At 40.3% G+C, this 13810-nt stretch overlaps 1 protein-coding gene across 7 annotated transcripts in view; it reads right to left on the bottom strand.

Annotated features, from left to right (window-relative positions):
- LOC111572927 (PH and SEC7 domain-containing protein 1-like) overlaps nucleotides 1-13810 on the bottom strand; it is a 131211-nt gene that overhangs the window by 32806 nt on the left and 84595 nt on the right. Inside the window, exon 1 of one of the 7 annotated variants that reach the window (XM_055004482.1) lies at nucleotides 4393-5957. The exons of the other annotated variants lie outside the window; for them this stretch is intronic. Within the exon in view, the coding sequence (XP_054860457.1) occupies nucleotides 4393-4602 (210 nt within the window). The 5' untranslated portion in view covers nucleotides 4603-5957. Of the gene's footprint in view, nucleotides 1-4392; nucleotides 5958-13810 lie in introns of those variants that run through there. 7 annotated transcript variants of the gene reach the window in all.

Here is a 13810-nt window from a genome sequence, read left to right as displayed (position 1 = left end):
ATCCACGCAGCTGATAGACAGATGTGATAGGCGAGGTGATGGAGAGGACACTTGGAGGCAGTTCATCTCCACCTCGTTCACCTTTGAATTCCTCGTAGGCCGACACCCCGTCACGTCATAATCGCCATGGGGGGGGGGGGGGGGGGACCTCATTTTCCATTACACTTCTTTGATTAAAGAAGTGCTGCTGCTCGTCGTTTTAGACCCTCAACCTATTATGAATATCATTCTGTGCATTGTGAGTTTAAGTCAAATGAAATTGGTTTTATAATGGGCTTTGATTCCGCGTGCCTAATCAGGTTCACTTGCTGCGTTTTCTTTGAAACGGGGCCCCTAATCACAAATACTTCATGAATATTAACGAGCGTCCAGCGTGGACCGTTGCAGATTTGGTTCTGTTTCACTCGCTCTACTGTAAAATAAAACAAAAAAATCTCAGCATTCGGACGACGTTTAAAACGCACTCATGCATTTTAATAATCAGACAGAAAAACAGACGAGCCTCTTCCCAGGAAGCAGAAGACAAACTGCTTCTGTAGCACAAATCTGGTCAACATCAAATATTAACAGTGAATTTTTAAGCAGAGAAGTGCACTGATCTGAGGCTTATTATGTACGAGTGAGGGAAAAAGTGCTTCATTTTCAGATGATCTGGCAGCAAAACAAAACTGAAGAATGTAATGATGGAATAAATTTGAATGTAATGATTATATGTGTATGAGACAGCAGTAAGGCGGTTGTTTGATGCATAAAATGTAAAACAAATAGCGAAAAATACCAGTGGGAGATGATTAACCCTCGCATCACCCTGCGGGTCAAAATTGACTAGTTTTAAAGTTAGAAAATGTGGGAAAAAAAATATTTTCACAGTGAAAACTTCCACATTTTCGGGAAATTTTTGAACATTTTTTGGTGGAAAAAAAGAAATATTTAAAAAAAATGCTTCTTTTTTGAAAATATTTACAGTTTTTATTTTTTTTAATTTTTAAAATTAAAAATTAAAATTATTTCTTGCCAAATTTGGGGATTGTTTTATTTAAAATAAAACTTTTAACGGAAACTTTTAAGAAATGATTGGAATTTTCTTCCTGAAGATTTTGCAAATTTTTATAAATTTGGGGATTTTTTTTGCTGAATTTTTGGATTTTTTTCAGATAAGGGAACAATATTTTTTGGTGCCTGTAAATGAGGACAACAGGAGGATTAAAGGCAAACAAAAGCAGGTGGAACACGACATTGTTTGTATTTTGTTTGAAAAATCCATGAATTGATAATTAAAACACAAACTTGAGTCAGTAATAAAGGTGCAATGTCCAACTATTTTCATAATAAAGAAAAAAAAGGCTAAAAATGTGAACATTATCTACATATATATCTATATATCTACCGTATCTTTTGGTTGTGGACAAAACAAGACATTTGAGGACGACAGCTTGGGCTTTGGGAGACACTAATTGACAAATTCCACATTTGTCAGAGCAAACGACTTATTGATTAATCAAGAAAACAATCAATTGATTAATTGGCAATGAAAATAACTGTTAGCTGCACCCTTTCCAGCCTGAATCTGTTACTAAAACTATGTTTTGAAGGTTGCAGAGCAAAGAGGCTGCACAGCGCTGCTTAGTTTAGTACCGTGGTTGTTTATTGTACTTTTTTGTTGTCATGTTTGATGTTATCATTTTTTTGGACCTGTGTAACAGCGTGGTTTCTTGGTTTGATCTCCTAAGAAGAAAATGTTTTAATCTGAAGGGACATCCTGGTTAAATAAAGGTTAAACACATATTAAAATATATATATTTGCACCTATTTCCACATTTCTCTGTGTCGAGTACAAGTGATGCAATTCCAGAACAACTGTGTCACAGCTAAGGAATATTTCTCATTTGTACAAATACACTTATTTGTACTGTAACTCCTGAGGGAAGGCGCAGTATTCGCAGTGGAGTGACTGTGCAAACGGAGGTGGAGTACAAATCAATCAGACTCATTCAGTCTGGAGACTCGGTGAGACGAGGATGGATGATCGTCACCTTCACCTACTTGCTTCATCAACGTCACCGAGTGCCGACAAATGAGAGCCATTAGTCTTGAGTGGTGGCTGGACATAATCTGCTGCACCAAGCCGAGGCCTTTATCCACACTCTGGCTACTAATGGTTAACCCTCCCTTTGTCTTCATTTACAGGCACCAAAAAATATTGTTTCCTTGTTTGAAAAAAATCCAAAAATTCAGCAAAAAAAATCCCCAAATTTCTGAAAATTTGCAAAACCTTCAGGAAGAAAATTCCAATAATTCCTTAAAAGTTTCCCTTAAAAATTTTATTTTAAAAAAAAAAAAAAAAAAATCCCCCAAATTTGGCAAGAAAATTCTTGTAAATATTTTCAAAAAATGAGTAAAAATCTTCCAAAAAAAATCCTAAAAATATCTAAAGTGATTACATATATATCAGTAAAACTTGTAATATTTTCTTTAAGAACTTTCACATAAAAATCAGCCAAAATCCAGTGAATTTTGCTGGATTTTGGGTGATTTTTTTGTGAATGTTCTTAAGAAACATTTTTAACATTTCTTTTTTTTTTCCACCAAAATGCACTGCTGAAAACTGTACTACTTTTTAAAGAACATTTTAATAGTTTGAAGCCATTTTAAAGTCATTTGGACAAATTTTTAGTAATTTTTAAAAAATCCTTCTCAGTCATCCCAGACAATTAATTCATTTTGGACAGGGTTTGAACAGTTAAGGAGGATTTTGCTTTGAGCAAGTTCTGGACAAATTTGAGTAATTTCTAGTCATTTTGCACATATTTTGGGTCATTTCTGAGAAACATACTGAGAACATATTTCTTTTCTGAGGTCAAATCTGAGTCATTTTGGACGTGTTTTTGTTGTTTTTAGTCATTTTTTGAACCCTTGTAAGCCATCCTAGATGTTTAACTCATTTTGGACAGATTGTGAACAGGAACAGAGGATTTTTTTGAGCAAGTTCCGGGACAAATTTCTAATAATTTAGGATGAATGTGGAGATTTGTTAAAGATTTCTGTATCATTGCCAGATAGCAGCACAGCATCACTGTAACCATGACAACAAGTGAACACTACATCAGCTGCCTGCTGATGATCACATGATTGTGATCCTACTACAAATCCACCACTGAGGACTTATCAGGACTTATCTATCAGAAATGATCCAAGGAACAATTGATTAAATTGTGGGGGTGTTTCTGAATCCCATCAATTCCTGCCACCTGCTACATATTTAGGTCACGTGATTCAGTATCCGTACATAACGTACACATGCAGAACACACACCTGTGCTCAGCACAAGGTAATTTTGTTTGTGGGTACATCTATGTTAAATGGATGTTGTCATGATTTCTGTCACATTTTTTTCAAGATTTCAAGAAATGATACGACTGAGCAGCCTTGGAGGAGTACTGCGCTGTCTGTGTGCTTTTCTTGTTAACCTATGTGGTTTCAAATCTTATGTTTACTAAAGTGTCTAACAGCAGCACATTTAAACTGTTAAATATAACTCGTTTACAAAGACTTCTAGTGAGTGCTAGAAGTGTTGCAGGAGCACAGGGAGCAGAGTATCACTGCACCAGGCTGCATGTTTTAGGAGAAATATTGATTTTTGGCACCAATCATCAATAATGTATCACAGAATGAACTGATATGAAATGTTGTGGCTTCTGGTTCAAATAAGCGATATCATTTTGTTGAAACAACACGTTTTTCAAACTTCCTGGCAGGTTTGGAGTTTCTGTGGCTTAAATGATGACTCTAAAAATGTTTTACTTTTTTTTTTTTTTTTCAGAGTCTGTTTCTCACCAATGGTTTATTTTTTGGACGATTTTTAAATAACACATGCAGATAAAGTAGTTCCAATGAGGTTCATGACAATAATCGTGCCCTTTTATTGCAATGCAATCTCTGTATTTTAGCATATTTTCTGTGATGCCTTTGTGTTGGTTTATTAAATGATAATTCAAATAGATGCAAAACTGCCTTCCACTGTTCTATAACAAAGACAATAGAGATCCATTTAGAATATAGGATTATTCAGTTCTATATTATGATTTTAAGCCTAGATTTGGTTGTTTTTCAACAAAACGTCACAGATGAGTAGTTCAAGGACTGCAGGAAAGATAGAAATATGAAGATTCTCTTGGTTTTTACAGAGTTTTTTTTGCTCTGATATATGATGTAATTGATGTGAAACAACATGCCTTTAAAACCTGTTGCCGGGTTATAGGGTTCAGAGGCTTCAGTAGGTGGCTATGAATAAACAAATTATGATATCACCCATTAAGACGTGCTGTAACTAACTATGAGTCGTCTCTGGGTTTCTGTGTGATAACTTAAAATGATCAGGACAGTTTTCTGTACCTTCCTCCTCTTCCGGGCTTGTGGGTGGTTCTGTCCGTCCTGAGCTTTGCCCAGCAGGTCTGGAAACACCAGGGGCTTGAGGGAGCGTGAGCGCGGGGTTCTGGGATAGCGGAACGGGTCCATCATCCGGAAGTCCCTTCCATAGCGCACAGTGCAAAGAGAGCGCGAGCGTAGGCGCCCTGCCGAGTGCAGGCTGTTAACACCGATCATGGTCAGGGAGCACAGATTACACAGAAGAGTCCAGAGATCGTTCAGAGTCAGATGATTCAGGCTTTATTTTTAAGTCCTGCCGAAAACCACGCTGCCGCTGCTGCTAGAAGGAAAAAAGAAAAGTTGATCCCAGTCTGAAATGAGGTTCTGGAAGCAGTCCAGTAGACGCTGGGAGAAGCTGATGTGCCAACAGACAGCTGGGAGTGAATTCAGCGATTAAAGAAAGTAGCTGGTGATCAGCGGAGGCCGCGGAGGGAGGCAACACATCATCACGCTGCTGTCAGGCATCGGCAGACCGAGCTATCAGCAGGCATCAAAACCCAACACTCTCATACCCTGGACGTCTTGATCAAGGCTCAGCGGGCCCACCTGATGCTGAATTATTGATAAGGCAGCCATGTATTATACATCCTCTGAGACGGTGAGACTCTCTCCTGCAGGTGAGAACCACTTGCAACTTTTCCTCGGCTCGTCCGTCGACGCTTACGGGAGAAATAAACTGCAGTTTGTAGCCGGATGATGCATCGCCTCGACAGGACAGCACACTACTGTCCTTAAAAGATGCACTCACAAAGAAGCTGACACTCTCCCAGATGGTAGAGGTGTGAACGGAGAGCCAGCATGAAACAGATGGAGGTAAAAAACACACATACAGTAAGCTCTTTATGCCTATATGAAGGCACAGTAGGAAAAAAAACAGACAATAAAATGAGATACCGAGGAGTGGGAGGGAGGCACGGACACCCTGGGACTTCAGAGCAGGGATTCCAAAGAGCACCCTCGATTTCGTCACAAACCCAAAGATATCAGGGAAATAAATTGAACGGTGTAAAAAGAATAAAAACACAAAAAGATGCAGAAAGAGCTGAGGAAGAAGAGTGGAGGTTCCTGTTGCTCCCGGTGTAAAATGGACACCATCAGTTTAACAGTCACAGCGCTGATTGTCAGATCATCTGCTTCACTTCTTCCTCCTGCTTTCTGTCCACGAGTGCAGGTCCGCTGTCATCCTCATCCCCCCCACCTCTACGATCCACTTCTCTCAGTCAGTATTTGCTCTCACACTCTCTTTGCACTGGTTTCTTCCCATCGGCGGTTGTGGGTGTTTGGAGGGAAATGAAAAAAGAAGAAGAAAAAACGCCGCTCTCCTGCCGCTGATGTCTTTCATACCTTCCCCGTCTCTTGGTTGTTGATCCCTCGTTTTTTTTTTTGTTGCGATCTTTCCTTTCTTTCTTCCCTTCTCCCTGCTGCTGCTGCTGCTGCTGTGGAGGAGGAGGAGGAGGAGGAGGAGGAGGAAGAGGAGGAGGAGGAAAGGAAAAGGAGAGCTGGCCACCCGAATCACAGAAAGAAGCTGATAGGGACAGTGCTCTCCCTCTCTCTGCCTCTCTCTCTCTCTCGCTTCGTCAATGCGAAAACCTCCCTCCCTCCTGTTCTCAGTCATCGCCAGCAAATCACAGACTTCCAGCTGCCTCGTCCATGCATATACACACACATGCAGCCGAGGTTATACACAGGGACACTTCTTTAAAAATACACTCGCGACAGCAATTAGTATGCAGAGGTGGTGTGCTGGGAGGTAAGGTAAGAGCAGGAGGAAACATATGAAGAATGTGCAGCAAAGGGACAGCGAAAAAAAGGTGTCTGTGACCAAGATACCAAACTGATTTAAAGGAATAGTTCATCATTTTGGGAAGCAGGCTAATAGTACAGTGCTGGAGGAAACAGCCCCACATTAAGTCTGCAACCACTGTTCTGTTAGCCTATATGGTGAATTCTGACAGGAAATTGAAATGAATGCTAGCTTATACCTACATCTTTCATCTTGAGAATCAAACTAGCAAGAGGGCACCATGACAAAGTCTTCTGTGGGGCTTAATGACCTCTAGCAGGTATACTTATTGGGGAAGCAAATTTTAAACAATTCTATATAGTGAATTCTGAAAGGAAAGACAACTGAAATGAACGCTGGCTTATACCTATATCTTTCATCTTAAGAGTCAAACTAGCAAGATGGCACCACGACAAAGTCTTGTCTGACTTCTCTAACTCTTATGTTAGCCTATATGGTAAATTCTAAAAGGAAAGACAACTGAAATGGACGCTGGCTTATATCTACACTACCGTTCAAGAGTTTGGGGTCACTTAGAAATGTCCTTATTTTTGAAAGAAAAGCATTTTTTTTCAATGAAGATAACATTAAATGAATGATATATCCAGTCTAGACATTGCTAATGTGGTAAATGACTATTGTAGCTGGAAACAGCTGATTTTTCATCACTCCTGTGTTTTAATGCTACATTGTGTTAGCTAATGGTGTTGAAAGGCTCACTGATGATTAGAAAACCCTTGTGCAGTTATGTTAGCAAATGAATAAAGTGTGAGTTTTCATGGAAAACATGAAATTGCCTGGGCAAGCCCAATTTTTTTGAAATGTAGTGTACATCTTACATCTAATGAGTTAAACTATCAAGAGGGCACCATGACAGTCTTTTCTGAGGCTTAATGACTTCTAGGAAGTATGCTTATTGGGGATAAATTTTTTAAACAATTTTCTTGCCCATGGACAGCGAAGAAAAGGTGTCTATGACCAAGCTATCAAACTGATTTAAAGGAACAGTTCATCATTTTGGGAAGAAAACTGATTGTACAGAGCTGGAGGAAATGGGCAGCCCCACGCTAAGGCTGTAACCACTGTTACGTTAGCCTATATTGTGAATTCTGTAAGGAAGGACAAAGCCAACATATCTAAATCCAACATCCTACATCCGGTGAGTCAGGCTAGTAAGAGAGCACCATGACAAAGTCTTCTCTGGAGCTTAATGACCTCCAGCAGGTGCACAAGTATGAACTCAAATCAGGACAGTATAATGTTAAACTCACTCTTGGAAAGAAAGCAAATAGTTCTTTTAAATCTTCCAGAAACAACTTTAATTATTCATCGGTATTTACACTTTTGCTTTTATTCTGCTAACTCACCCCACCTCACATCAAAGTTTAAAAGCAACCAGACACAACCTCTACAGGAAATCCAGAAAAGAACAATCTGAGTGTCATATCTAGGGACAGAACTAAAACTTACATGAAGCCAGATCAAATTCCTGTCAGTGATTACAGCTACTAGAAAACTAAACAGAAACCACACAGTATTTAGGCCAAGTGAAAGCAGGAGAGAAAAAGATAGAAAAGACTGATTGTCTGACTGAAACCTTTTCTTACAGGACAAATGAATGAAAGGTTTCCCTAAGGGAGGCTGGTCAAATACAATTATTGACTTCAAAATCTGGAGCTCCAGGAGTGTGACCTAGAGTTTAATGACCCTGTCAATCAAGAGTAGGGACAACAAATGAACAGATTTTTTTAAGATCTACAATCACAACAGATCTGTAACAGTATCCTGACTGTATATTAAATGGACTGAGAGGATTTGATGGAAAACCCTGGTCTCGTCCATTCATCTTATATTTGTCCTCATTGATAAAAATTATCATGTACAATGTAAACAAACCGCAGACTTTAAAATACTTGGTGTTTTGCTGCTGTGCACGTCACTTTTCAAATACTACTTGCCGAATTTTTTGCTGTCTCACAGATTGAAGAACTCCAAATGACCCCAAAATGGAGCCACAGCTGTTGATGTTTATTACTGTGAAAAAAGCAAAGAAATCAATAAGCAAATCCTAAGAGGGAACTAAAAGGACACTATTCAATGAACGGCATAAAGAAACATTCAAGGTAATGGATGAAAAGGAAATACTCAAAGGGTCTGAGGATCTCTTTGTATCTCTGACAACAGTAAAGGTTTTTCTCAGGGAAATTCAAACTAAAGTTTTCATGTCGAGTTATGTTTTGGTGACCTCGGGCTGACCTCGGTGGGGACATACAATAAGCAAAAAGCAGGACACATTTACTTAATTACTATTCAGCCAAAACCTTAAACTTTTGCTAACCCTAATCAAAATGATTTTGTTACCCAATACAATCTGCCTAGGTAATACACAATTCAAGTATTGTAAATTAGCTAGAGTACACCAGGCAGTTCAACTAGGTACTATATAATACTGTAGCCACCAGAGGAGGCGGGGGGTTCTGCGCTGGCAAGCGGACAGCATTGTTTAGCAGTTTAGCTTTATAAAAGGGCACCATGACAAAGTCTTATGTGGCGCTTAATGACCTCCGACCAGCGTTAGTACTAATTTGGGCAGAGAAAATGTACCTGTCTTACAATGGAAGCAAAGCAAATTGGGTTTAGCTTCCTTCCAATACCATCCATCCATTATCTATATACCACTCAATCCTCATTAGGATGGTGGGGGGACTGGAGTCTATTTCAGCTGACTTAGGGAGAAGTCAGGGGAGACTTGGACAGGTCAGCAGTCTATCACAGGGCTACCCATAGAGACAAAGAATAACATTTGCACTCACACCTACAGACAATTTAGAAACACCAATTAACCCCAGCATGTTTTTGGACTGTGGGAGGAAGCTGGAGAACCTGGAGAAAACCCATGATGCACAGGGAGAACATGCAAACTCCATGCAGAAAGATTCCGGGGATCTTCTAGCTACAAGGCCAAAGTACTAACCACCAAGCCACTGTGCAGCCCCCTTCCTATACCAATTAATAGTAAATTTTAGAACATATATGGCAATGTTAAGCGATGTCGCTGAAGAGGGCAGAAAAAGTGGCGCTTGTCATCCTCTCAAAGGGAGTATTACGACCCAGACAGCAGCGTTTTAGTCCCGCTGAGAAGTACCTTTGCTGAAGTACGCATTGTTCTCTCCACAATGCTTCCACAGGGGCAGTTCTTGTGGTTTGAACAATGCACAAAGGTTCAGGCCAACGCAACCGCCAGCAAGTTCCTGCAGTGGAAAATTGTTTAATGTTGACTCATTTTCAGCTCCAGGACTCAGGCCAATGTACTTTGGCCAATACTGAGTTTGGCAAGACTTTGGCAAACACACTAAGGCCAAGTTATTTCTTCTATTCTGCCAGATTTGGGCTATCACGAGGCAATTCTGGCTACCTGAAGCGTGTGGCAAACAAACACAGAAATGTATATTCTCCTTGACAGGCTTGTTAGATGGCTTATATCATTACACTACAGAGAAAGAGTTGAAAATATTGGAGAAAATGAGATTGTTGTGTTTTTTTTTAATACTTGACTCCCGACTCCTGTTCTTCTGTCTCTTGGTTCTTTGTTAAATTTGTGCCTGCTGTACTATGCAGCATGAACTAAAAAAAAAAAAGACGAAAGAGAGTTCCCCCCTCATGAGCAGCATCTGTCTTCTGACATCAGTGTGGACATTTTGGTGAGTCGAGATGTTCCCCCTGGCGTCTGTGACTCTATCAGGAGGAAAAAGAAAAGGAACATCAGCGAGCCGGGGGGAACACAACTCGCCCAAAAACCCAAACAACCTGCATCAAGACAGCAGCCTGGTAGAGCGGGAGGTAAAAGCAGTCCTCGCTCTGACAATTACCCTTCCTCCCTCGCTCTGTGGGCGGCGACCATCGCAGTGCCTCTGAGCAAGGCACTTAACCCCGAATTACTCGAATCACGTCCGACAAAGAACACCTGCTCGACAAAAGCAAACCGAAATGGCGGCACAGATCAGAATAAAAGTGTCATTTCTGTTACCTTATGCTCTCTATCATCTGTCAGTCTCTCCCCTCCCTGCCTCCCTCCCACTCAATATTTCACATCCTGTCTAAATGTCTCCTTCTGTCCCTCTCAGAGAGTCCAGACAGCTCGGGGAGAGGGGGATGCTTCCACCGCCACATGTCTCCGCTGACCTAAGCAGCTGTCTCTTCTTCACACTCTGCCTTTCCTTGATCGCTACATCTTCCTCAGCCCCTTCCCCATCAATAACGCTGCATTTCATATATTTATTTCTAGTGGAGTAAAACTGTCCAAGATCCCATCAATGTCTGCTTTTGGTTGTAGCATTTGTTGCTCTGGACAGCAGGTGCTGGAGAAGAGAAAATCCGTTTATCTCTGAGGATGCGAGTGGCTTGAAAAAAAAAATCTCGTCTTGAGTGGACAAATCAAAATAAAGAATGAATCATTTTTGATCCACGTGGACAAATGTGCAGCCTCCATTCTTTTTCTACTGCTTCTTCAGTGCTGCATCTACAGATTTTTCTATTTACTGGCTTCAAAAGGGCAGCTGCACGGTTTTACTCACAGCTGATCTCTCAGCTCTGACATGCTAAAAACACCACAGCACTTAACGCAGAGGTCTCAAACTACTGACCGCAGGCACATCTCTAAGCCTTCCCACAGGATTCTTTTCTGTTTGTTTTTTTTTTTTTTTTTTTTTTTTTAGCAAGGCTGCAAAACTGAGGCCTTAAAATTAGCTTTTCACTTTACAAGATAAGAAAAAAACAAGGCTGGAGATAGTGGGCCCACAGTCCATTCTTTCCTGTTTATACCCTCAAGCTATTTTTCTTTTATATTTCTACCTCAAAAAAATCCAAATTCAGTCAGAACCAGCTCTGTAACTATGAGGACAAAACTTTTGTTCTATGAATTTTGAAATAAAACCATGTAAACACTGGCTGCAACATTCATACACTCCTGGATTTCAAACCACACCAACATCTTTTGGAAAGTCTCACTTTTATTCCGAAAAGATACCCAAAAACAGATTTAAGGTGAGAAATAAGCCATGTAGCTGCTGAGTCTGTCTTCATTTTAGATCATCACTGGCTATTTTAAGTTTTTGGGAGTTTCCAGAGATGGAAAACGGCAACTAAACACCCCTGATTTACAAGAAGAAATGAGGAGAGGGTAACGTAACGCCTCGTTTCTCGAAACACAGCACACTTCTACTAGAATGCATTGCATGTCAGCTTAGAGTAGAAATAACAGGTTATATTGGCATGTACCATAAGTGATGCATATATGGTTGTGAAAATGTGGACTTCCAATGTGAAAATAAGCCCTTTTACACGAGAAAATGATAAAAAATTATCTTTATTTTTATAAAGGAAATGACACAGTTGTATTAAACAGAATCTTGATCATTTATTTTGGCAGTACTAGCTGTCGGTTGCTTAGTAACTTTATCTCATCCAGAGTCAACTTCAGTCTATAGATGTTAGCAAATTCATATTATACAAACTCTGTGAAAAACTCACAGAAAAACTTAGTGCTGCACTGGTTTTAAATAGTCTGACTCACCAGATGTAGACTGTGGGTTTTTACGTCTCCTTCCCTTCCAGTATCTACAAATTACTGTTTTCAAAACCCCTTTCACTACAGAAAACAACCATCTACAGTCATGGAAAAAAGGATTAGACCACCTTTGTTTTGTTGTTCATTTTGTTCATTTTAATGCCTGGTACCATTAAAGGTAATGCTGTTTGGACAAACATAATGACTGCAACAAAAATAGCTCATCAGAGTTTAATTTCAGAGCTGATATCAGACATTGTCTATGGTTTTCTTGATAATTACCAAAATCATTTCAGTTCTTCCATCAATATCTATGGCACTGTTCTGCCAAAAACAGCTTTTAGGATTCCATGTTTTCTTTTCTGTCTGTTTTAGTCAAATGATGCACACAGGAGTTAGTACTTTGTTGCATAACCGTTGTTTTTTGATGCAAATTTTTTCCATGACTGTATGAGCTCCTAAACTACCACTCATGATTTCAAGTTTTGCTGAGGATTTTGTGCAGTAAGGCGGCCATGCTTCTTTTTTGGGGGTGAATTATCCATTTTAATGACAGTGCTTGCCTCCCTGTATGTAAATGTACCACCAAAACAATTATTATTCCTACATTCACATCTTTGAGTCTCTTTGCTGTAGCACCAAGGTTGGTTTGCTTTCAGGAAATACAAACAAGCGTTTTCTTAATGAGGTGCAGTCAGACCATTCTTCTGTGCTGCACATGTAGCCACTAAAAATTTACATTCTGTGGCACATCAGCTCCACAAACAGTCTGCATACGTTATGTGTTTAATGTAAATAACAGCCTTATAACATTGAACTGGCAAAACTGATGCTATTGAACCTGTTCTGAAAGGCCTCAGCTGCACATCTACCAAATTTGCTGCAACAGAAACGAAGCACAACAATTCTGCAACCGATATAACCACAGATTTACCAGGCAATCTGTCCAATTCAGTGCATCACACTTGGGAACCTTTTCAAAATGGCAGCAGGCTGCGTTTTATTAAGCCTGCCTGGTCTGGATACAAGGTTAATATATAAGCGTTTTAAAAATTACCATATACTTTGCTTTTAATTAAAATGAAAGATCTGGGCATGGTGCATTGTTGATTTCTGGTGAGTGTTTGCGACAGCAGGACGGTGCATGTGGGACTGAGTCAAAATAAACAATGGCTGTGCTTTCAATGGAGCTCCTTGGCAGGGATATTTCTAACTAATTTATTGTGGGTTTTTCTGATTACACTGATACAGACTCATCCTTTAACATTCAGCAACCTGCAGCCAACCGCTCTCTGATTTACCAAAAACGTCCTCAGCTTTAGGAGAATTTATAATTTTTTCATGGAGTTTAATGCGACTGCTTCCAATATCTTCTGCAGCAGGAAGAAGGTTTCTCCCCATAAATAAAGCAGCAATACACTAGTAAAGGGCAGTATGCCATATGAGGAGGAGGAGAGGGGAAGAGCGAAGGGTTGCTCGGATCTGGAGTGCTTGTAAATAGTTAAAAATAGAAGAGGACGACCCATCTCATGACCCCGCAGTCATGTGAGGTTCAGACACCGAAGCTGCAGGAGGTTCACACAGAAGTCGCATGTTTTGCCGTTTCCACTGCGTGTTCTGTCTTCGTGCGTGCACATAGCGGTGCGTTTAAATGGTAGCATCTGTCCTCAGCTGTGAGCTGCTTGTCTTTGCCCGGGCTGGCGCTGCGTCTCCTGTGCAGATTTTCAGACACATTCATAGCTGAGCCAGGCCGACAGCAGGGACACGTGCGAGAATGATTTCCTCTTCCCTCATTTACAAAAGCAAATAAGTCATCCGTCTTCTCCCCCCCTTCCTCACCCTCGCAATCGATGCTGCCACGCAATCGATAACATCAGTGTACCTAATTACTGTTTGAAGAGCGCGCTTCAGTGTCTGATTGAGCTGTACAACATTTTCATTTCAGCAGAATTTGTTCTCCTGCTCGACTGCGGGCTGGTAACCTACTTCAGTGCATCATTAGCTCCCACTTCAAGCTTTAAGCCCTGAGCACTGCT

The sequence above is a fragment of the Amphiprion ocellaris genome, chromosome 18 (genome assembly GCF_022539595.1).
Source record: "Amphiprion ocellaris isolate individual 3 ecotype Okinawa chromosome 18, ASM2253959v1, whole genome shotgun sequence".
In the NCBI taxonomy this organism is placed as follows: Eukaryota; Metazoa; Chordata; class Actinopteri; family Pomacentridae; genus Amphiprion; species Amphiprion ocellaris.
Note: the sequence above shows the minus strand (reverse complement) of the source record. Positions and strands in the feature narration are given on the sequence as shown.